This window comes from Mastigoproctus giganteus, chromosome 8, assembly GCF_048544385.1.
Source record: "Mastigoproctus giganteus isolate SK-2022 chromosome 8, ASM4854438v1, whole genome shotgun sequence".
Taxonomy (NCBI): domain Eukaryota; kingdom Metazoa; phylum Arthropoda; class Arachnida; order Uropygi; family Thelyphonidae; genus Mastigoproctus; species Mastigoproctus giganteus.
The window spans coordinates 48,959,433-48,985,394 of record NC_143582.1 but is presented as its reverse complement, the minus strand read 5'-3'; the positions used below and the strand labels follow the sequence as shown (position 1 = coordinate 48,985,394).

At 36.9% G+C, this 25,962-nt stretch overlaps 1 protein-coding gene across 2 annotated transcripts in view; it reads left to right on the top strand.

Annotated features, from left to right (window-relative positions):
• Positions 1–25,962, top strand: part of LOC150081523 (DDB1- and CUL4-associated factor 6-like) — a 328,354-nt gene that overhangs the window by 272,794 nt on the left and 29,598 nt on the right. For both annotated transcript variants that reach the window (XM_090380016.1, XM_090380015.1), the window contains exon 17: positions 21,299–21,407. In XM_090380016.1, coding sequence (XP_090236142.1) covers positions 21,299–21,407 — 109 coding nt within the window. The remainder of the gene's footprint in view (positions 1–21,298; positions 21,408–25,962) is intronic.

Sequence of the window (25,962 nt, the reverse complement as noted above, 5' to 3'; positions counted from 1 at the left end):
ATCCACTTCTAAAACAGCAGATGCAAGTTGGTTCTAGCAATCAACCACCCATTGGCTAAAGGCAAACTTCAGCAGTCTATTCTAAAATTTGAATATATGTCCCCTCATGTGGATAGACTGAGCAAGAGGAAGCATGCCATCAGCACTGAGCTTGCTCAATCCATTCAAAGCCTTCCTTAAACACATCAATCAGATCACTTTGCAGGTGCCTAGTCTCCGGATGCTGCAATTGCAGAAACGAAGCCTTTCTTGGTAAGAGCACCCAATTGTTTCCCTTAACAGTCTTGTTGTCCTTCTCTATATGCATTCCAGCAGTTCTTATATCCTTCCTAAAATGAGGACCCCCAGACCTGTATGGAGAACTCAAGATGTGACCTGACCATTGCCTTATACAATGGGATAATCACTCCCTTATCCCTGCTAGAAAAATTCCTGTATATCATTAACAAAACCTCATGATCTGTCCTAGCTGTCTATATGTACTGAAAAAAGAACTTTATTTCAGACTGGACAATTACTCCCACGTCCTTTTCATTTCCCACTCCCTGAGTGTACTACACACAATTGCTACGTTAATTGTGTTAAACTTCAACAACCATTTCTCAGGCCACATGCCTAATTTTTTTAGATCTTGTTACAGTAGCATACCCTGGTTAGTGTCATTAACTGCCTTGTCAATCTTTGTATCAACTGCATACCTAGACGTTAAGCCTGATATACCCTCATTAATATCATTAATAAATACAGAAAACAACAATGGGCCCAGCACCAAACCCTGTGGGACTCCACTAAGAACATCAGTGCATGAAGAGCAGTGTCCATTAGCAATAATATAGGCATATGATGCAAGAAAGCAAGCTTATGCAACATCAGCCAAAAAAAAAAAAAAACCACGCGCTCATTTCACCCCTCCGTTTATTCCAAATACCTGTCCAGCTCAGCCTTTAATTTATCTAGGCTATCAACTTCCACAACAAAGGATTGAAGTCTAAACGCAGACTTCCGCACATCTGTCCTACGTCTGTCTTTCCTCAATTTGAATTTATGCCTTCTCAGATGATTATTCTGAGCAAGAGGAAGAATCCTATCAGCATTGAGCATGCTCAAACCATTCAAGGCTTTATACACCTCAATCAGATCACCTTGCAGGTGCCTAGTCTCCAGACACTGTAATTTGCAAAACTTAAGCTTTTCTTCTTAAGAGTAACCCTTTGTTCCATTCACTAATCTTGTTGCCCTTCTCTGTACTCGTTCCAACAGCCCTACATCCTTCTTAAAATGAGGCCTCCAGACCTGTATATAGTACTCAAGGTGTGGCCTGACCATTGCCTTATACCAGGGAATAATCACCTCCTTATCCGTGCTAGAAACATTCCTGTATATCATTGACAAGATACCATGAGCTATTCTTACAGACTGTCTAAACTACTCAGAAAACTTCATATCTGCATGCACAATTACCCCCAGATCCTTTTCGTTCTGTACCACTGTCAGTGTAGTACCACAGAATTGATACATTACTCTGGGGTTATTGCTTCCCATATGTAGTACTTTACATTTGTCAATGTTAAACTTAATTTGCCACCTCTCAGCCCATCTGCTCAACTTTTCTGGATCCTGTTGCAGCAGCATACTGTCATTAGTGTCCTTAACAACCCTGCCAACCTTCATATCGTCTGCAAACTTGGACATTAAGCTTGTTATACCATCATCAATATCATTTATAAATACAGAAAACAACAGTGGACCAACACTGAATCCTGAGGGACTCCACTAATAACATTAGTCCACGATGAGCAGTGTCCATTGATTACCACTTTCTGTCTTCTCCCACTCAACCATTCCTTTATGCATAGCAGCAGTTTGCCTCCAGTGCCACACTGCTCCAATTTGTTCAGCAGTCTTCCATGTGCAACAGCATCAAAAGCCTTTCTAAGATCCAAATATATGATATCAAAGTTATTCCCTGCATCCAGTTCCTTTGGGACCACATCATAGTATCCAATCAAATTGGTTAGGCAAGACTTTCCCTTAACAAAACCATGCTGTGTCTGAGCTATAACTGAAGTCTTCTCTAGATGATCCTGCAGTGCTTCTTTAACCAGTGCCTCCATTAATTTTCCTGGAACAGAAGTTAAACTAACAGGTCTATAATTACTTGTGTTGCCCTTTGATCCTGCTTTGTGAATTGGGGTCACATTTGCACATCTCCAGTCCATGGGTACCTCTCCTGAGTTCAAAAAAGCTCTCATAAATAAGGCTAAGAATTTGCTTACTTGCTTTGCTGCCTCCTTTAATATAACTGGATAGATCCCATCCACCCCAGGTGCCTTTTTTATGTTTACCTTCAACAATTTCTCCTCCACTTTCCTCTCAGTTATTACAAAATTATCTAGCTCACTGCCAGAGTTTAATTCACCTCCGGTTTTCCCTTTCCTGAATAACTCCTCATGTTTGAATGTAGATGAAAAATATCATTTAGTTTGTTAGCCACCTGAGCAGGATCATCAACAGTTGAACCATCAATATCCAGTGGACCAATCTGATTCATCTATTTCCTTCTAGAGTTTACATAGGTAAAGAACTCTTTGCTGTTTTTCTTTGCATCCTTTGCCAAAGATTTCTTATAATCTGCCTTTGCCTGCCTAATCTCCTTTGTGACTTGATTACAGACCAGCTTATATCTATCATGGACTTCCATGTTACCCATTAATTTATATGTATCCCATGCAGTTTTCTTCTCTGCCACCTGTCTCATTAGTTCCTCCGACATCCATTTAGGCCTAAACCTTGAACAATATTTCTTAGTTGGTATGTAAAGCCTAGTAGCTTCCAACATTAATTCTTTGAATGCCTCCCAATTTGAATTTGCTGTTGGTAACATCATCAGTTGGTCCCACCGTATAGAATTTAAATACTGTCAGACCACCATAGTCGCCTTTACGAAAGCAAAAACCCATCCCTTTACCCCTGATGGTAGTTACCTCTTTGAGTAAATACCACTTCAGCACACTGTGATCACTGCCACCTAGTGGTTCCTTTATCTGCAGATTCTTAATGCATGAAGAATCACTACTGATAATCAAATCAAGAGTATTACTCCCTCTAATTGCCTCCTGAACTTGCTGATGCAGAAAACAATCATCCAATAAATCGACATAAGCCTTGCTAGTGTGTTAGTGACCAACCCACAAATTCCAGTCAATATCTGGGAAATTAAAATCCCCCAGATATTTTACATTAGTACAACAGTATGTTCAACAGTATCAAAAGCTTTCCTCAAATGCAAGTGTTTGATAATAAAATTATTTTTTGCATTAAGTTCCTTTGTCACTGCATAATAGTACCAATCAAATTGGTCAGGCAGGATCTCCCCTCAACAAACCCATGCTTTAAAAAATAGGTTTGTGAAGTTTGAAGTGTATAAGTACTCCACTTTTTTTTATTATTATTATTATTTATTTAAAACTACAGAATCTTCTGATACACTAAGTTTGATACTCTTAGTTTTTTGTTTGGTTTATTATATAAAAAATAATTTTGTTATCTCTGTTATTGTTATTACAGGTAACCCTTGCATAACACAGTAGTTTGGTTTCTATAAAATCTTGTGTAATGCGAAACCATGTTATACGGGACTAAGAATCAGTACAAAAAGGTGGATTACATTCAAAAAACTAACAGAAATACGTCATTTTTTTATAACTATCAGAAACTTAATTTTTACAGTAGTAATAACTTGTTAATAATATATTAACTTTATTTTTATAATAATAGTAACTTAAATAGTAATAACTGAACAAGCATCTTACCTTACAAACTGTGATACTTATATGTCAGATAATGTACATTCATTTAATTTTCTTCCTCTTTATTGCTGCTAAGCACAATCTCTTCTGCAGCATCTAGATTTCGTGTACCTTATGCTCTCTTTAAAAGTCATGAACTGCACCCTTCGAAGTCACAATTTTTATGGTCTCAAACAAGCAGAAGTTCAATAGCACAGAAACTAACCCAGGTATCTCCCAACAAAATACAGTGGACCCCCACTTTAAATGATACGTGAAAATTGGAAGAATATTTTGTTAGCAAAATAAAAATAAATGTCCACTTACATACATAGCTTAATTAATCTGTACTGTAATATGTACATACCAATTGATATTTCTGTTCACTGACTCTTTTTTTTTTTTTTTTAATTTACCATTTAAAAAATTTTTTTGAAATTTAAAACAGTAAAAATGATAAGCAATTAATAACAAAGAACACGGTATGCACAAGTTGCAACAAACACGATATGGAGTAATGAGTTTCTGAAAATTTATTTATGTCTTTTATATGATTGAATATTTCATGGAAGGGGAAACACATTTCACCATAATAACGTGAAAATCCACACAATTCTAGCTGTCGGTACTATAGCAAATGCAAGAAGATCAAGTTTACTACCCAATTATAATTGATTGCACTAACAAAAAAAAAAACAATAAACCGGAAACTGCAAATTGTTTTTATTGTTTTATGGGAGTGACCCCCAGAAATGTGCTTTAGAAAAAATATCACAAAGGTGATAACTAGCGAGTCAACAGCAGGGATTCACAAAAAGGAATGGAAAGGTTGAAAATTACATCTAACATAATAGCAGGGTTTTCCCAGCACAAAAGCTCAAAAATACCTTGTTATGTGAGATTTCCAGCAATTCTCAAACTGTGTTAGAGCAAAACCTTGTAGAAGTACCATGTAGTGCGAGGATTGCTGCAATTTATCAATCATGTTAGAGCAAAACCATGTTGTAGAAGTACTGTGTTATATGGGGGTTGCCTGTATTACTTATTTATTTATTTGAAAAAACATTATTGATGATATCTTTGGTCATGTACGAGTATTGAGAATTATAAGAATGAAGGAAATAGAGTAATGCAAGAAAGTAGTATGAAATGTATATATAAGCAACAAAAAATATATGAATGAAGGAGCATAATACAAAAAGCTGAGCAAACAAATGTGGAGATCATGATGAAATAGCATACACTAAGCTGCAGACACTGATTTTGCTGGCATATACAGGGTCATTATAAAGTCCAGTTTTAAATTTTCATAACTTCCATTCTATACATGATAAAAACAATCTGTGAAAAGGGTAATTGAAAGAATTTATTATGTACAGTTTTACATATATTTATTCTTGGGATTGTTAATTCTCAACATGACTTTCAGTAAAGGATTGTTCTACAGATGTCACGCTTTTCTCACTTACACTTGGCCTTCCAGATCGTGGTTTATCATTGACGGAATCTGTTTTTTTAAACTTCTTCATCCAGTTAGTTATGGAATTTCTGTGTGGTGCATCTTTGTTGTAATGGGTTCTAAATATTTTTTGTACTGCAATTACAGACTTTAACTTGGCCAACCATATCAAACAATTTACTTTCTCTTCTATTGAAGCCATTTGGTCGAGCCTAATTCTGCAAAAACAAATAATAATAATAAAACTTTGCTAAACTACAGTAAAATAAATGAATCACTCACTTACTAAACTACTTACTTACTAAATTTCTTACTAAACTTCACTAAATTACATTTCTAACGTTTTTTACAGATTGATTTTATCGTGTATAGAACGGAAGTTATGAAAATTTAAAACTGCACAACGATTTTATAATGACTCTGTAAATTAAAAAATAGTAGTACCAGAGAAGTAAAAACTGAAAACATATATATAGTAAGAGGAGAGAGGTGTGGTGACCATGAAATATAGTTAAAATTAAAAATGCAAAAAAATAGGCAAAGCCAAGAACAATTTAAAATCAGAAAAATAGAGATACTGAAGAGACTAGCTAAGGCCTGCCCTCTTACCATACTGTGTATCTTTACAGTTTTCGCTTCTCTGGTACTACTACTACTACTATTTTTTTTAACACACACAAAATACATAATCAGAAATATGTGTGTATGTGCAATTTTGAAATTTTGTGCGCTAAACAGTTCTATCAACTCTGAAGTGTCCAAATAGTTTCATGTTTATACTTCATGCAGGTTTATTTTTTTATTTTCAACAGAATTAATTAAGATTTCTGCACATTTATTCTTATGTACTGTTGAAAGTCTGTTACAGGTAACTGTTGAAAAAAAGCCGTGAATTAGGGTTGAATTTTAAAGTGTCTGCAATTCTGCCCAGACACGATAGGAGGGAGTATATGATGAGAGCCTTGTCGATCAATTCAGCCCTGGAAAGAATGTGCAAGGCTCAAGGGGTAGAATTTTTTTCAGGCTTTTTTTCAGCCTTGTTAACAGGAGAGACTGCTTCTACAGGGATGGGACAAACTTAAATAGAAAGGATGCAAGAATATTTGCTGATACTATCGAGGCAGTGTTGGGTGGGTCAGAAAACTGCTAGCTTGGTGGGATACGTGGACTAATAGATTAACAGTAGCCGCCGGCAGAGGTGAAAGTGATTCTTGCACTGCTTCTATTGGAATGAGCAGAAGCCTGGAAAACAACATGCAGGATATTTCAGAGACTGCTGGGAATCACAGCAGTACATGTAAACACATGGATTGTGTTAGGGTAGCTAAAAATAGGAACAGGTGCATGTATACTTGCGTGTACACCAATGCTAGGAGTTTGGTAAATAAATTTGATGAATTTGAGGTGTTGGTCAAAACATCAAAGGCAGATATTGTTGGGATATCAGAGACGTGGTGTCACACAGATATAAGGAATGCAGAACTGGAATTTGGGGAGTACAATATGTACAGGAAGGATAGACAGGGTAGGAAGGGAGGAGGGGTTATGCTATTAGTTAAGAAACACATAAAATCCAAGGAAGTGCAGCCAGTCGACATCGCTGGACAGTGCAGTGTCAAGTCGGTTTGGTGTGACATAGGCACTGGGGGATCAAAATTTGAGAGTAGGAGTGTGTTATAGGACTAATGACTCTGATGAGTATAATAAAAAACTGTACAGGGAAATAGAGTGGGCCAGTAAATCAGAGTGTCTTAAAATGGGGGATTTTAATTTCCCAGATATTGACTGGAATTTGTGGGTTGGTCGTTCACACACTAGCAAGGCTTTTGGATTTATTTGATGATTGTTTTCTACATCAGCATGTTCAGGAGGCAACTAGAGGGAGTAATACTCTTGATCTGATTTCAGTAGTGATTCTTCATGCATTAAGAATCTGCAGATAAAGGAACCACTAGGTGGCAGTGATCACAGTGTGCTGAAGTGTTTGATTTACTCAAAGAGGTAACTACCATCAGGGGTAAAGGGAATCGTTTTTGCTTTCATAAAAGCGACTATGGAGGTCATGACAGTTTTTTAATTCTCTGTGGTGGGACCAACTGATAATGTTACCAACAGCAAATTCAAATTGGGAAGCATTCAAAGAATTAATCTTGGAAGCTACTAGGCTTTACATACTAACTAAGAAATATTGTTCAAGGTTTAGGCCGAAATGGATGTCGGATGAACTAATGAGACAATGTGACAGAGAATAAAAATGCAGGGAATACATTTTTTTTTTTTTTTTTTTTTTTTTTGTTTGTTGTTGTTGTTGTTGTTAGCGCATCGGCTTCTGTGGCCATAATGCACCTCCCAAAGTTTTTGCATTATACTGTGATCCAAGCCTGAGGTGGGATTCGAAACCACGGCCTTTGTGCTGCCAGGCAAGCACTTTACCCACCTGGCATTGGATACATATAAATTAATGGGTGACATGGAAGCCCATGATAGATATAAGCTGGTCTGTAACCAAATCACAAAGGAGAATAGGCAGGCAAAGGCAGATTATGAGAAATCTTTGCAAAGGATACAAAGAAAAACAGCAAATAGTTCTTTACCTATGTAAACTCTAAAAGGAAAGGGATGAATCTGATTGTACCACTGGATGTTGATAGTTCAACTGTTGATGATCCTGCTCAGGTGGCTAACAAACTAAATAAGTATTTTGCATCTGCATTCACACATGAGGAGTTATTCAGGGAGGGGAATGCCAGAAGTGAATTAAACTCTGGTAGTGAGCTAGATAATTTGTAATAACTAAGAGGAAATTGGAGGAGAAAGTTGAAGATAAACATAAAAAAGGCATCTGGGGAGGATGGGATCTGTTCAGTTATATTAAAGGAGACAGCAAAGGAAGTAAGCAAACCCTTAGCCATAATTATGAGAGCTTCCTTGGACTCAGGGGAGGTACCCATGGACTGGAGATGTGCAAATGTGACCCCAATTCACAAAAGAGGATCAAAGGGCGACACAAGTAATTATAGACCTGTTAGTTTAACTTCTTTTCCAGGGAAATGAATGGAGGCACTGCTTAAAGAAACACTGCAGGATCATCTAGACAAGACTTCAGTTAAGGGGGAAGTCTTATCTGACCAATTTGATTGGATATACTATTATGTGGTCACAAAGGAACTGGATGCAAAGAATAATTTTGATATCATATATTTGGATCTTAGAAAGACTTTCGATACTGTTGCACACGGAAGACTGCTGCACAAATTGGAGCAGTGTGGCATTAGAGTCAAATTGCTGCTAGGGATAAAGGGATGGTCGAGTGGGAGAAGACACAGTGGTAAACAATGGACACTGCTCTTCGTGGACTAATGTTATTAGTTGAGTCCCACGGGGTTCAGTGTTGGGTCCATTGTTGTTTTCTGTATTTATAAATGATATTGATGATGGTATATCAAGCTTAATGTCCAAGTTTGCAAACGATACGAAGATTGGCAGGATTGTTAATGACACTAATGAGAGTACGCTGCTTCAACGGGATCTAGAAAAGTTGAGCAGATGGTCTGAGAGGTGGCAAATTAAGTTTAACATTGACAAATGTAAAGTACTATCTATGGGAAGCAATAACCCCAGAGTAACGTATCAACTGTGTAGTACTACACTGACAGTAGTAGAGAACGAAAAGGACCTGGGGGTAATTGTGCAGGTAGATATGAAGTTTTCTGTGCAGTGCAGACTGTCTGCAAGAGTAGATCATGGTGTTTTGTCAATGATATACAGGAATTTTTCTAGCAGGGATAAGGAGGTGATTATCCCTTTGTATAAGGCAATGGTCAGGCCACAGCTTGAGTACTGTATACAGGTCTGGAGGCCTCATTTTAAGAAGGATGTAGAGCAGTTGGAACATCTACAGAGAAGGGCAACAAGATTTGTGAATGGAACAAAGGGTTTCTCTTACGAAGGAAGGCTTAAGTTTTTCAGATTACAGTGTCTCGAGACTAGCAACCAGCGAGGTGATCTGATTGAGGTGTATAAAACCTTGAATGGTTTGAGCATGCTCAATGCTGATGGGATTCTTCCTCTTGCTCAGAATAGTCACCTGAAAGGGCATAAATTCAAATTAAGGAAAGACAGTTGTAGGATAGATGTGTGGAAGTTTGCCTTTGGCCAGCAGGTAGTTGATTGGTGGAACAGACGTCCATCTTTTATTGCGGAAGTTGATAGCCTAAATAAATTTAAGGCTGAGCTGGACAGGTATTTGGAACAAACAGAGGGGTGAAATGGGAGCATTTTTTTTTTTTTTTTTCTGGCTGATGCTGCATAAGCTTGTTTTCTTGCATCAAATGCCTCTACTAATGCCCCGTCACCACCAAATATGGAGGATGCGGAAAGGTCAGGAAATGACCACCGCATATTCCCGGAGCAATATGGCCTTAGTTGCTAATGCTCCTAAAAAAAAAAAAAAAAAAAAATCTACTAATGCTAAAATGCTAATGTATATAATAAGCAGAAATATGTGTACAAGCATAATTTTGAAATTTTGCACACTTAACAATCTTGTGGACACTACACTGGAAGTGCCTAATATTTTCATATTAAAACTTAATATTTATAGTTTTTTTTTTTTTTGTTTTCAGCAGAATTGAATAAAAGTTTCTGCTTATACACATAAGCAGAAACTTAGATAGGTGGTCATAATTCAGTGATCACTGAGTGATCACTGAATTATGACCACCTATCTAATACGTCGTAGGTCCTCCTTTTGCCCTCAGTACAGCAGCTATCCAACGTGACATTGATTCAATGAGATGTCGGAAGCAGTCGGGAGGTATGGCCAACCAAGCTGTGTGTAATGTGGCCAGCAATGCAGGTATGGAAGTGATTGGTGTATCCAGATGCCTGATATGCCTTTCCATATTGTCCCATAAGTGCTCTATGGGAGTGATATCGGTCGGGGGAGTTCAGAGGCCAATCGATATGCTGGAAGTCAAAACTGTGTTCCTCAAACCATTCCTGCAATAAAGTGCCCGATGGCTAGGCACATTGTCATCTTAGAAGACACCATCGCCATTCGGGAAAAAGTGTAACATAGCGGGGTGTACACAGTTAGCAAACAGTTGATGATAGCGGAGACCAGTGAGACGTTGTTCCACCTTCACCACGGATCCAAGTTTCTGCCAGTGAAACATGTCCCACACCATACAACTGCCTCCACCGGCCTGCACTTTTGATAACATGCATGATGAATCAAGAGCCTCATGTTGTTGACACCAAATCTGTACATGACCATCCACGGTGTGGAGTAAATAACGTGACTTATCGGATCAGCACACCTTCTTCCAGTCTTTTAACATCCAACTTGCATGCTCTTTGCACCCTGGTTTAGAGAGGATGCTGTAGGGGTCACCTGCTGGTATAGTGCACATGCGACGCATGGTCATGGCAGATATTGTTCCGGGTTGACCCATGTTGTATTAGGCAGTCAACTCTTGAAAAGTACTGCACCTGTTCTACTGTACGAGTTGTTAGACTCGATGCTCACCTCCACCTCCAACTTCAACCTTTCGCTGACCTTTGCAATTTGCTGTCGAGTCATTGTTTTGACCATTTTGACGTCAGTCCTGATACACTTTAACTATGACGGCTCTCGAACACCCCACCAGTTCAGCCAGTTGGAAAATCGAGGCACCGACTTGTCGAGCTTCCACAGTCTATCCTTTATTAGAGTCCTATAAATTCTTCCTTTTACCCATCGCGCTCTGAATTTTACTACCTACTAACCACTGACACCTTATGCTACGTAGGTCGACTAACTGTGCACTCTCGTACCTCACATGGTCAACGGGTTGCATTCACTTTTTGTAAGGGTGGTCATAATTCAGTGATCACTCAGTGTATGTGTTATATATTATGTGTATAAGCAGAAATGGGACATTTGAAAGGTTTATGGTCGGAGTACAAATGGTTTATTTGAGGAGTCTGGTAACGTGTTACTTTTCAGTATGGCCCTAGTTGCTCTTGCAACAGAAATAACAATATCAATACTTTTCAATATAGCCTCCTTTGGCATCAATACGCTTTTGCCATTGACACTGCAATGCATTGATTCCAGCTGCAGTGACAATTTTCTCTTGTGCCTCCAGGAATTTTCAGTTGGAAAATAGATACCAGCCAGGTATTTTTTAAAATTAGGAAATAGGTGAAAGTCCGAAGGTGCTAGTTCTGGTGAATATGATGGATAGTCAGAGATTTCAAAGCTGCACTGATGACAGACTTGGGAAGAGGTGCTTTGTCTTGTTGGAATAAGACTCCTTTGCTGAGTTTTTCCCAGCATTTGTCTTTTCATACAGATGCCTCACAAGGTCTGCATAATATACCCCTGTGACTATCTGGCCTTTCTGAAGATAATCCACTAGAAACACTCCATCACTATCCCAAAAAAACTGATGCCATCACCTTGCAGCAGAAGGAATAAACTTGGCTTTCTCTGTAAAGGGAAAAGAGCTGTGTTTCCACCGTTTGGACTGCTCCTTTTTGGCTGAAAATGATGGACCCATATCTTATCCATGATCACAAACCTTGCAAGGAATTTGGATCTGCTTGAAAATAATGCAAATGTTCACTTGACTTGATAATTCTTGTGAGTTTTTGATGGCATTGCCGGCAATGTACCAAACTGTCACTCATCAGTAGATCATGCACACTTTTGCCGTAATGGATGTTGCATGTCTTCCACTGTGTGGTTCATCTTCTAGGCTTTCCCTTCCTCGTTTAAATTCTGCTGCCCATTTCTTAACCATGGAATAAGAAGCCGCATCCTCCCCATTGTAACCGTACCTCATGAATTGCCTTTGTCATTAGTCCCCTTTTTTGCCAGATATTAGATTACTGCCCACTGACTGATTTTGTCCATCTTTCCTCATTCACATAATTTGTTGACTTCAGAACTTGTAATTACAAAATGACATTGAAACTGTGTGAAACTTGGTGTGTTACTATTTGAAGTGTTATAAGTTAAGTACAGAAATTTTTACCACTGTACCATTAGCCTTTCATACTCAGACCACAGACTTTTTCAAACATCCCTTGTACATAATATATAAGGGTGAAAAATTTAATTTTTAAATTTTATGCCCTTACTGATTTTGTAAACTGGAAAATGGAAGAAAATAATACTTTCATGCTTTTATATATGTTTATGAGGTTTTTTTCTTATTTTGAGCAAAACTAATATGCATAAAACAAATGACGTGTATGACAAAAGTAATGACATGCATTAAAAACAAGATATTTAAATTGAAAAAATTTTAATTAAAAAGTAAAAGTTACATATAATAATGCACTTCATCCACAAAAGACTAAACATTTGTCCAGAATTGTTGTCTTCTGCTTAAGTTGATATTACTTTGTACAAGTGATTGTTTGTCATCTGTGATCACAGTCATATTTTGATTACAGCCATACTTTTAAAATTTTGACTCGGCCATGACTGCATCAACATGTTCGTCATGTTGATTAATAATTGATATTTCAGTGCATTCTTCTATATTTCAGTGGCACCCTTCTTGCTGTCAAATAGATCAGTCAACTCCATATGCAAATTTTCAGGTGCATTTGAAACATCAGCCAATTGTGGCTGAAAAGCAAACCTCAGTATGACATCATGTTTTTCAAATTTTTAAACCTGCCATTGTACTCATCAGTCGTGGCATCAAGAACACTTATGTTCCTTGAACTATACATGTATATTTCTTTCCTGTCACTTCAGTAAAGTGATGGTAAAGATACAAAAATGTTACTTGAAACCCCTGAAAGTTAGAACCATTCTACTCAGTTGTAAGTCTTAATTAAATATTTTATTAAAATCATATTACGGTTTAAGTGTACTTTAGGCTAATTTAAAAAAAAAAAAAAGCTACTCTGAATATCACAAAAGGCTGCGGGTTCCCTATCCCTGTCATAGGAGATAATCTCCTTTTTGACAAGTATGTAAACAACAGAAAAACTTATCAAAAGATGTAAAGCTGAATTAAATATTTTACTATGAAGCAAAACAACCTAATCCAACTGATCTTGACAGATAAACTTACATATACTTTAAAGGTTTCAAAGATGGCTTCGTGAATTTGCAGATATCATAAACCACCCGTTTGATCCTTACATTCTTGTATAGCCTGATGCCTGTAAAAAAAAGCCCACATCCAAGAAAGAAAGAAAGAAAGAAAGAAAGAACAAGCTAATGCTACATCTGTAAATATTTATACACAGCCAAAACAGTAAAAAGAAACTTCCACTTTCTTCTGTTACCACTTGTAGTTTAGCATGGCAGTGATGATCACTGTGATTCCATACTGTATGGCAAAAGCCTGGATTTGAAACCTATATCTAGACAGAAGGAACTTGCTTCATGCTATGGCCAGGTTATTCTGTCTTAGGTGAGGTTTCCAAGGTGTTTTCTCTCTGAATTTTTTATGGTTTTTTTTCTGCAAAACAGACAACTTATCAAAAATTACACACAATTTTCAGAAACAATATGTTAATGTCTTGCGTAGCCCTTTGTTGCTTTGCTGCAATATCAGCAAAGCGGTCAGTATACCCTGTGGAACAAATGGATCACTAAAAGGGGATGGGCAGGGATAAAAATATCAAATATATCAAGAAGATATACTTGGTTTATATAAAATCTCATGTAAAAAAGTATACCTTCATGTATTAAAAATTAACACACAGATATATCAGATTTCATAATTTTTGTATTCATAAAACACTGGAATTTCTGTGCACAAACTGGATAAATTGTGTCTTATCTGGTTTTTCATTACCTTTTTTAGAGGCTCACAAACAATGCTCTCTTTCAAATTAGTGATTTCCTTTCCTTTCCTTTTGTAATGGTGAGCCAAGTCCTACACTGCCTTAGGATATTCATATTTCTCTCAAACCATTTAAAAATAATAAAAAAACAGGGAAGAAATTATATAAATATTTTATATCATTATTAATTATTTTTCAATGATATTGTATCAGATATCAATTGACATTCAAAATTATATCAGTAGAATTATAGAAGTTTTGGTAATATGTGATGAAACTTAAATTAACTCTGTATTGAACTTTCTTTGACGTACATTAACAAGTGCACATAGTATTTATTAGTAACAGCATATCCAACCAGATGTAACAACTTAACTCCCACTGAATTAGTATAAAATTTTATATTTGATTTTTTGGAAACACATGTTGAGTCATTCTAAATTTGATTAAAATAGACAAATAGAAATCCGACAGTTTTATTTCATAATTATCTTGAGTTAAAAATAATAATTAACTGAAGTGCTGAAAATTGTCTGTGGCAGTGTATTGATTGGAAGAATGAATAGTCAGTCTATAGAGAAGGAAAAATTCCCAGTTCTGGCACTGCACATCTAGTAGAAAATTGATTGCTTTGGAGAGTTCATTGAGTGTATTTTGTGTTATTAATTCACTAAATATATAAATGATGAAGTATTACTGTTTATTTATTCTGTTAATCTTAGAAAAATCTGCAAAATATATGTGATTTTATTTTAGTTTTTATTAAAACCCAGAAAATAAACTTTGAGAGTCTTTACACCCTCTAGCCATTTAAGGTCTGCCCGGGACTTAGGGCCATTTTTGTTGTTTGGCTGGTCATGTTGTATTCTTGGGATGATTAATATGGTAGTTTCCCCTTGCTTTTCACATTGCAGTGCTGTATCCATAGGCTTGATTAAGTCTTCAGGTTTCCAGTCTTGAGCCTAGTTAATGTTAATATTAATTGCCTCAGGTTGGTAATAGCGAGTGCTGCTGCCCACCACTATGGTTTGTATCGGAGTTTTCCTTCCCCTAGTTATCCCTCTTGGTCTGGCTCTTATCCACGAGGACCTGTCCAGCTTGGGTATCCCTTCTGATAGCTAGGCTATTGCTGGCCTAGCTCCCAGGGTTTTCAGAGCTTAGTACTATAGTACTTAGTACACTGCAAGCTCCCTCACCATGACAAGGTGAAGGTACATACTGAGCCAAAAGAAAAGTAATCAATGTAGTTATGGGAGATTTCAATGACAAAGTGGGAACATGCAGGGTTGGCAACACTGTTGGCCTTTTCAGACCGGGAACAAGAAATGAACGGGGAGATGCTCTGGTTGACTTCTGTCAAGAGTATGAAATTTTCATTACAAACACCTGGTTCAAGCTACCACCATGAAGATTATACACATGGAAGGTCCCCAGTGATGCCCAGTCAAAGATTAATTGAAATCAAATTGATTACATCACTACCAACCAAAAATTCTGAAACATAATTAAAAGCATCAAAACCTATCCTGGAGCTGATATTGGCTCAGACCACTGCCCACTAATAGGGAAGCTGGTTATAAAATTAAAAACAATCTTTCTTTGTCCCAGCCTTTCTTTTTTTTTAATTTTAAATAAAATTAAAAAAAAGGAAGGCTGGGACAAAGAAAAACTTAGTCAGCCTGTATATGGGAGCCATTTCCCAAGTACAACCAAAGAGTGAATGGAGGATAGTAATTTCAATCTAATAGATAGAGACCCCGAATCTGGGTGGACCTTGTTCAAGAAGATCATGACAGATGCTGGAAATGCAATTTTTGGATGGACCCAAAGGAAAGTCAAACAGCCATAGATGACAAGCAAGATGCTAGATCTAATGGAGCACAGGAAAAACTTTAAGAACAAAGATGTACAAAAATATAAGATGTATGACAGTTTGATTAAAAAGGAAATAAGGAAGACAAAATAGATATGGATGGAGGAGAGATGTGAAAGGATTGAATATCTGTAAAATGAGCATGAGGAACATCTAGTCCACAACAAAGAAGTGAAGGAACTATGCAACATCAGGAAAGACCATGCAAAAGGCCACATTCTGGATAAAAACAACAGGGAAATTGTGGACAAGCAAGAAAAAGGATAGATCACAAGAATTTATTTTTTTATTTTTTTTTATGAAAACCCCAAACACGAAAGGTATCAAAACCTATAGTACTTAGTACCTTGCACGGGTTGAAGGAGAAGTATGGAGGGAGGGGGATGCCGGAAACTTTGCTCTAGAAACTAAACATGGGTTTCACCACTTCAAGCCTCCAATAAGCAAAGTGGTGGTATTTCACCGGTTGATGAAAGTCATCTAACACTGTGAGGAGACAGACAACTAGAAAATGACAACGCCCAAGCAGAAGGTGAACATTAAGTCTTTCTGATGGAAGAAATGGCGCGAGCAATTAAGTCAATGAACAATAACGAAATAACTGGCATTGATAACATCCCAGCCGAAATGCTCAAGTATGGCATGGGATACAAATATGCTCAAGTATGGGATGGGATACACTTATGCTCAAGTATGAGATGGGATACACTTATGCTCAAGTATGGGATGGGATACACTTAAATAGAAAGGGTGCAAGAATATTTGTTGATGCTATCGAGGCAGTGTTAGGTGGGTCGGAAAACTGCTAGCTTGGGGGGAGACAAAGACGAATAGATTAACAGTAGCCACTGGCAGAGGTGAAAGAGATTCTTGCACTGCTTCTATTGGAATGAGCAGAAGCCTGAAAAACAAGATGCAGGATATTTCAGAGACTGCTGGGAGTAATTGCGGTACAAGTAAACACATGGGTTGTGTTAGGGTAGCTAAGAATAGAAATAGGTGCATGTATACTTGTTTGTACACCAATGCTAGGAGTTTAGTAAATAAATTTGATGAATTTGAGGTATTGCTCAAAACATCAAAGGCAGATATTGTTGGGATATCAGAGACGTGGTGTCACACAGATATAAGGAATGCAGAACTGGAATTTGGGGAATACAACATCTACAGAAAGGATAGACTGGATAGGAAGGGAGGAGGGGTTATGCTATTGGTTAAGAAATACATAAAATCCCAGGAAGTGAAGCCAGTGGACATCGCTGGACAGTGCAGTATCGAGTCGGTTTGGTGTGACATAAGCATGGGGAGATCAAAATTGAGAATAGGAGTGTGCTATAGGCCTAATGACTCTGATGAGTACAATAAGAAACTGTACAGGGAAATAGAGTGGGCCAGTAAATCAGAGAGTCTTATAATGGGAGATTTTAATTTCCCAGATATTGACTGGAATTTGGGGGCTGGTCACTCACACACTAGCAAGGCTTTTGTGGATTTATTGGATGATTGTTTTCTACATCAGCATATTCGGGAGGCAACTAGAGGGAGGAATACTCTTGATTTGATTATCAGCAGTGATTCTTCATGCATTAAGAATCTGCAGATAAATGAACCACTAGGTGGCAGTGACCACAGTGTGCTGAAGTGGGATTTACTCAAAGAGGTAACTACCATTAGGGGTAAAGGGAAGGGTTATTGCTTTCGTAAAGGTGACTACGATGGACTGAGACAGTATTTAAATTCTATACAGTGGGACCAACTGATGATGTGACCAACAGCAAATGCAAAATGGGAAGCATTCAAAGAACTTATCTTGGAAGTTACTAGGCTTTACATACCAACTAAGAAATATTGTTCAAGGCTTAGGCATAAATGGATGTCAGATGAACTGATGAGGCATATGGCAGAGAAGAAACATGCATAAGATACATACAAATTAACACATGACACAGAAGCCTATGATAGATACAAGTTGATCTGCAACCAAGTTACAAAGGAGGTTAGGCAGGCGACGGTAGATTACGAGAAATCTTTGGCAAGGGATGCAAAGAAAAACAGCAAAGAGTTCTTTACTTATGTAAACTCTAGAAGGAAGGGGATGAATCAGATTGGTCCACTTGATATCGATGGGTCAACTGTTGATGATCCTGCTCAGGTAGCTAACAAACTGAATGAATATTTTGCATCGACATTCACACATGAGGAGTTATTTAGCGAGGGGAAAGCCAGAGGTGTATTCAACTCTAGCAGTAAGCTAGAGAATCTTGTAATAACTGAGAGTAAAGTGGAGGAGAAATTATTGAAGATAAACACAAGAAAGGCACCCGGGGTGGATGGGATCTATCCAGTTATATTAAAGGAGGCAGCAGAGGAAGTAAGAAAACCCTTAGCCATAATTATGAGAACTTCCTTGGACTCAGGGGAGGTACCCACAGACTGGAGATGTGCAAATGTGACCCCAATTCACAAAGGAGGATCAAAGGCTGACACAAGTAATTATAGACCTGTGAGTTTAACTTCTGTTCCAGGAAAATTAATGGAGGCACTAGTTAAAGAAGCATTGCAGGATCATTTAGACAAGACTTCATTTATAGCTCGGACACAGCATGGTTTTGTTAAGGGGAAGTCTTGCCTGACCAATTTGATTGGATACTATGATGCAGTCACAAAGGAACTGGATGCAGGGAATAACTTTGATATTATATACTTGGATCTTAGAAAGGCTTTTGATACTGTTGCACATGAAAGGCTGCTGCACAAATTGGAGCAGTGTGACATTGGAGGCAAATTGCTGCTGTGGATAAAGGGGTGGCTGAGGGGGAGATGACAGAGAGTGGTTATCAATGGACACTGCTCGTCGTGGACTAATGTTATTAGTGGAGTCCCTCAGGGCTCAGTGTTGGGTCCATTATTGTTTTCTGTATTCATAAATGATATTGATGATGGTATATCAAGCTTAATGTTGAAGTTTGCAGACGATACAAAGGTAGGCAGGGTTGTCAAGGAGACTACTGACACTATGCTGCTGCAACAGGATCTGGAAAGGTTGAGCAGATGGGCTGAGAGGTGGCAAATGAAGTTTAACATTGACAAATGTAAAGTACTACACATGGGAAACAGCAACCCCCAGAGCAACGTATCAACTCTGTGGTACTACACTGACAGTGGTAGAGAATGAAAGGGACCTGGGGGTGGTTGTGCAGGCAGATATGAAGTTCTCTGAGCAGTGCAGACGGGCTGCAAGAGTAGCTCATGGTGTATTGTCAATGATATATAGGAATTTTTCTAGCAGGGATAAGGAGGTGATTATTCCCTTGTATAAGGCAATGGTCAGGCCACACCTAGAGTACTGTATACAGGTCTGGAGGCCTCATTTCAAGAAAGATGTAGAGCTGCTGGAACGAGTACAGAGAAGGGCAACAAGATTAGTGAATGGAACAAAGGGGTGCTCTTATGAAGAAAGGCTTAAGTTTTGCAAATTACAGTGTCTGGAGACTAGGCACCAGCGAGGTGATCTGATTGAGGTGTATAAAGCCTTGAATGGTTTGAGCATGCTCAATGCTGATGGGATTCTTCCTCTCGCGCAGAATAATCACCTGAGAGGCCATAAATTCAAATTGAGGAAAGACAGATGTAGGATAGATGTGCGGAAATTTGCCTTTAGCCAGCGGATGGTTGGTTGGTGGAACAGACTTCCATCCCTTGTCGTGGAAGTTGATAGCCTAAATAAGTTTAAGGCTCAGCTGGACAGGTATTTTGAATGAACAGAGGGGTGAAGTGGAAGTGTTTTTTTTTTTTTTTTTTGGCTGATGCTGCATAAGCTTGCTTTCTTGTATCAAATGCCTCTACTAATGCTAATGCTAAGTACCTTGTAACAAAAGGAAAACAACAGCTCCTCAATATTTTCAATAGTATCTGCAATGGAGGGAAACTACCCCTTGAAAATGAAAATTGCTTTCTGAGATCCATCTTTATTCCCATACCAAAAAAGGCAAGAGCAGCAAAATGTGTAGGCTACTGCATGATAAGCCTCATAAGCCACTCCATGGAAGTCCTCTTGAAGATGATTTTACACAGAATTGAAGGCAAGATTCAAGAACAAATTGGAAAAGACCAGATGGGTTTTAAAAAGGGGGTTAACACAAGAGAAGCAATATTTGCTCTGAATATACTGGCAGAAAGAGCAACTGAACACCAGCAGTACCTGTTTTTCTGCTTCATTGACTTTAACAAAGAATTTGATTGCTTGAAATATGATATCCTCTTCCGGCTCTTGAACAGTCTAAACATCAATCCCAAGGAACTGAGGATACTATGGGCACTTGAGCAAGAAGCAGCAATCATTGTAAAGGGAGAAAACACAACACAGACTGGGTAGAAATCCAGAAAGGAGTAAAGCAAGAATGCGTGTTGTTTCCTATGCTGTACAATCTCAATGCTGAAGCCAGAATAGATCTAATATAAGATTCTACAGAAGAAATTACTGATAATGGTTCAGTTATCAGTAACCTGCAATATACAAACAATACTGCCCTCATTTTAATATCAGAGGAAAAGCTGCAGAAAAGACTACAACAAAGTGGTAACAGCCAGCAAACACATAGGCTTAACAATTAATGCCAGAAAAACCAAAGCTATGGTCATAAGCAAAAGCACCTTTCCTAGAATTAAAATATGCTGTGGCAACTCCCCCATTGAACGATTTCAGTCGCTTTAAATATTTAGGGAAGATCTTTACAAATAATAATGACCAAGGCACAAAAATTAGAAGCAGAATTGGTATGGCCAAAGAGGCATTTAAGGATCTTAAGAACTTCCTCTGTGACACAAAACTGGATAAAAGGCCCACAATATGACCTGCAGATCCTGCAAGGGAAGGTTAAAGGCAAAAGAGCAGAAGGAAGACAATAAAAAAAAAAAATGACTTGATAACATCAAAGAATGGACATAGGGTCTTACGGCACAAGAGCTATTTCACAAAGCAAGAGACAGAGTTTGTTGGAAAATGTTGGTCTCCAACATTCAAATTGAACATGGAACCTGAAGAAGAAGAAGAAACCCCATGAGGGAATAAGTAAAGTACATTACAACTGCTGAGTGAATATTATGTTATAAGGTACATGTAATGAAGGGAAAACGATTACTTTTTTTAATGAAAATTTAATTTGTTATTTAAACCTGTCTTGGATTATGATCAGTGGATTTTCATAATGCACCTATTTAGAATGCTACAAAAATAGTTAAATAAAAGTAATTACAAAAAATCTCTTTTAATCAAAAAGCAAATGCAACATTGAGAAAGTAATATAGGGTACATTTCTGTGTTCTTCTCATATGAATGATTGTTAATAAAAAATTCTGTAGTCTTTGTTTATTTTATAGATTGTACAGAGAAATGAAGTTATGTTAGAGGAGACTAAAGATACCATTACAGTTCCTGCATCTTTCATGATTCGAATGTTGGCCTCTTTAAATCACCTTAGATCTTCAGGTAAAATAATTATATGCATCCTTCTGCTCCATCAACGGTACTCTAAGATCAGAATCGCTGTGACCATATATGCTGCTAGTAGGTGAAATACAATTTGCTGCCCTAAACGTTGAATACTGATAAACTTTAACCAATCAGATAGCATTGTCAAAAATATTTTGGCACCCTCCTGAACTGCCACCGATGCCTACCTCAACTGCCCACTTGTGGTGGCCCTGTAATAAGATTACACATAAAATAATTACAGGTAACCCTCGTATAACACGGTAGTTTGGTTCCTACAAAATTTCATGTAATGTGAAATCATGTTATACGGGACTAAGAATCAGTACAAAAAGAGAGGTTATGTTCCTTTTTTTTATATATATATATATATATATAACTATCAGAAACTTAATTTTTATAGTAGTAATAACTTAATATTTTAACTTTTTTTTTATAATAGTAGTAACTTAAATAGTAATAACTGAACAAATGTCTTACCTTACGAAATGTGGTACTTATATGTCAGTTAATGTACGTTCATTTAATTTTCTTCCTCTTCATCGCTTCTAGATTTCCTGTACCTTCTGCTCTCTTTAAGTCACAAACTGCATGCTTCGAAGTCACAATTTTTTATGGTCTCAAACAAGCACAAGTTCAGTAGCACAGAACCTAACCTAGAGATCTCCCAACAAAATACAGCAGACCTCTGCTTTAAAGATATAAAGCACAAATTTAACTTTATTACCTTACCAATTAACAAAGTTAAATGATACATGAAAATCGGAAGAATATTTTCCAGTTAGCAAAATAAAAATAAATTTACACTTATGTAAGTACATAGCTTAATTAATATGTACATACTAACTAATTGATATTTCTATTCACTGACTTTTTTTTTTTTTTTGGTTGTAAAATTTAAAACAGTAAGAATGATAAGCACTTAATAACAAAGAACATGATACACACAAGTGAGATGTGGAGTGATTTTTTTTTTTTTTTTTTTTTTTTTGGTAGTTGTTGGCGCATCGGCTTCTGTGGCCATATTGCACCTCCCAAGGTTTTTGCAGTACTTTGATCCAAGCCCGAGGCCGGATTCGAACCTGCGACCTTTGGGTTGCCAGGCAGGCACTTTACCAACCCGGCTATCCCGGTTGGCTATGGAGTAATGAGTTTCTGAAAATGTGGAGTAATGAGTTTCTGAAAAGACCAATAAAGCAGAAACTGCAAATTGTTTTTATTATTTTATGGTAGTGACCTCCAGAAATGTGCCTTAGAAAAATATCCTGAAGGCGATAATGACTAGCGAGTCAACAGCAGGGATTCACAAAAAGGAATGGAAAGGTTGAAAATTACATCTAACATAATAGCAGAGTTTTCCCAGCACAAAAGCTCCAAAATACCATGTTATACGAGATTTCCCGCAATTCTTAAACCATGTTATATAAGTACCGCGTTGTGCGAGGATTTCCACAATTTATCAATCGTGTTAGAGCGAAACCATATTGTAGAAGTACCGTGTTATACGGGGGTTGCCTGTATGTACATTCTTAGAGTAGTGTTAATGTAGCTAGTTAGCTGTCGAAATATCTTCTACAAAAAGAATGTTGCATTATAATGATTTTTCTAAATTAGTTTATCTGTTAGAAAATGTCCGTTACATTTTCATTTAATCTGCAAGAACCAACAACCGTCACACTTCGCTATTGTTCCTTCAACCCCATTAGCCTTATCTCCAATTCTTATTCAAGCATTATCTCCCTAAATATTGCCAAATGCTTGACAGTGTTCACTGTTGTGAAGCTTAAACCAAACAAGGCAGTTTAAACAAGACATCGTACTTCTGCTACTTCTTACTTAATTATTTTTATATTAATATTTTGCATTCTCTATGAAGAATATATGAATTGAATTTGAACTGAATCAATTTTTTTTTTAAATCTTGAAAAGAATAAAGAATGCATATCTTCCAATTTTTATGAATTAATGAATTTTTCTTAAAATTTATAAAAAATAACTTGCCTTTTTATGATTTTTACAAGAAACTTCCTTTTTTTTCTATAAATTTCAAGTCAAGTTTGTTACATAAATGTGCATTTCTGTTATGTTTCCCCCAAAAAAACCCTCAGAATATTGAAGCTGTGATCCATATAATTATGTTTATGGATAATTTTCTCATTAAAATAAAAATCTATACAAATTTATTACATATAATTGTTTTTTTTTTTTTTTTTTTTTTTACAAGAACAAAGAGTTTTGAAAGAAACTTAATATCGCAAAAAATAATAAATAAATAATTTAAAACTAATTTCTGGTTGAAGCAAACCACAATTAAAATCAGCAATCATGTCCTCAGTTTTTGGGTGTTTTTTACCTGCTCCCAGAATAAATAGTTACTCTGGACTAGTGGTGAAAGTGTCTTATAATTTATTTCATTTGCATTTCTGGAATGATGTAATCTTGAACTGTGATAATATCTAAAATTATTTGTCTATTCTAATTATTCCTCACATAGGTAGAACATGACTGCATTTTCACTTCCTTCAAAGGGATCAAAAAATTAAAAATGAAATTCAATTCATTCATGTCAAAAACATATTTTAAAATATAGAAAAGTTAGACCTTTTCTATGAATCTATGTTTAGTGCAGATTTCTTGAAGAAAGAGGAGTTACTTCCTTAACGTGTCCCACATAGTCAGTGGGTGAAGAAATCATTTTTTATTTTGCATATCTTTTGGCAAAATTTGTATTTTAAATTACAGTTCATTTCGTTTCATAATGGCATGTGTAATTTTCCTGTTATGCTCTATGACTTACATTAATTTAGAAGAAACATTCTGGAATGCAATTCTATTATGTTTCTGAAGAAAGTTGGGTATAAGGGTACACAGTGATAGCTAATGCCTTACACCTCAAAATGCAACAGGTTTTTTTTTTAATAGACATAGCAAAACTTTCCACAAATAAAAATAACTTAGTATTTTAACTATTCAGTCTGAAGTGTAGCAGTAGTACATCCTTATTGATGATAAAATCATAAGTTTTTTATTCCTTTAAAAGTAATTTTATCACAAGATGAATGCTTTACTTGTTTGCTGGCTCATTCAAAAAAACAAAAAAAAAACAATTAAATTCTGTTTAATCAATGCAGCTTTTAAGATTGATATAATTATAATTCTATTTCATAAAGTGTTAATAAAAGAGCTAGAATTCATGCTTGTTTTGAGAAGAATGCCATTCTTATGCATTTTAGCCCACTTGGGCACATTCTGTGCACATGATCAGGAACCTATAGTTTTGAGAATTACTAACCTTGGAGATAACCATTCATTGAAAAATCACCATTTGGCCAACAGTAAAAAATTCCTTAGCTTAAACCATAATGAATAGAATCCTCTAAAAGCAGTAAAAATAGACATATCCATCAGCAAACTAGAAAGGGTGCCAGAATGAACATAACAGATCATGAATACAAAATAGATAAGCACCTACAAGAAAGGTAAATATACACACAATGTATCTCTGATCCCAGGAGGGGAAACAGAACTTGCAGATTAAATCTAAATAATTTGGAACTGCCCCTGTTGTTTAGCAGCATAAATCATATAAGGAGACCTGCCTAGCCACTTAATAATGACACTTAGGTGATTTATATGATTAACCACTCAATAATGAGAAGTGAAAGAGAGAGAGAGAGAGAGAGAGAGAGAGAGAGAGAGAGAGAGAGAGAGAGAGAGAGAGAGAGAGAGAGAGAGAGAGAGAGAGAAGCAGACAGACATCATCTAAGGAAGGAATTAGCCAAATACTTAGTACAAAAGGTGTTTGTTTCTAGCAAAGTGTTTTTTCCTATCCTAGAGACCCACGGGATAAACTAAAAATTACAACAGTAAATAAGAGCTACATATTAGCTAGCATTGACATCACACTGACATATACCAATATGATATTAAATGAAGCAAAAGCCATCTTGTCACAAAAATTATTGAACCATGTACTCACAGGCCAGCGCATCCCACTTGCATCCAGTGACATGACAAATATCATCAGTCTCACAGCTTGCCTAATCTGGACAATCATACTTAAGCTACAAGAAACAATTTTAGGGTTAAAAAAAAAAGACATCAGTTAATGTGCTCTCAGTATTTGACTCACACATACTTTGTACTCTTGCAGACGTATATGCTAAGTAGCCAGTTTATTATATACCTATTATCCAAGGAATCAGCCACTGTCAGAGATAGTGTCATGTGTCCATACCAGGTATAAAGCAAGTAGAGTCAAATACTGAGCAATTGTGTGTGTATGAAATTCACTGAGAAAATGGCCAAGAGCACAACTTAAGTGACTGTGCACAGTATGATAGTTATCATTAGACATACTGGTATGACTATCACAGACAATGCAGCCCTTTTGGGCTGGCTAAACACAGAAATTGTATTGAGAATGGACAGTGGATAGAAAACATCCACTCAACAGCAGTCCTTGGTCCAGATTATTGGTGTGAGAAGCCAACAGAGATGAAAATAATTGTGCAATCTAAAGGTGCATTTACACCTGAAGCACTTCTGGACA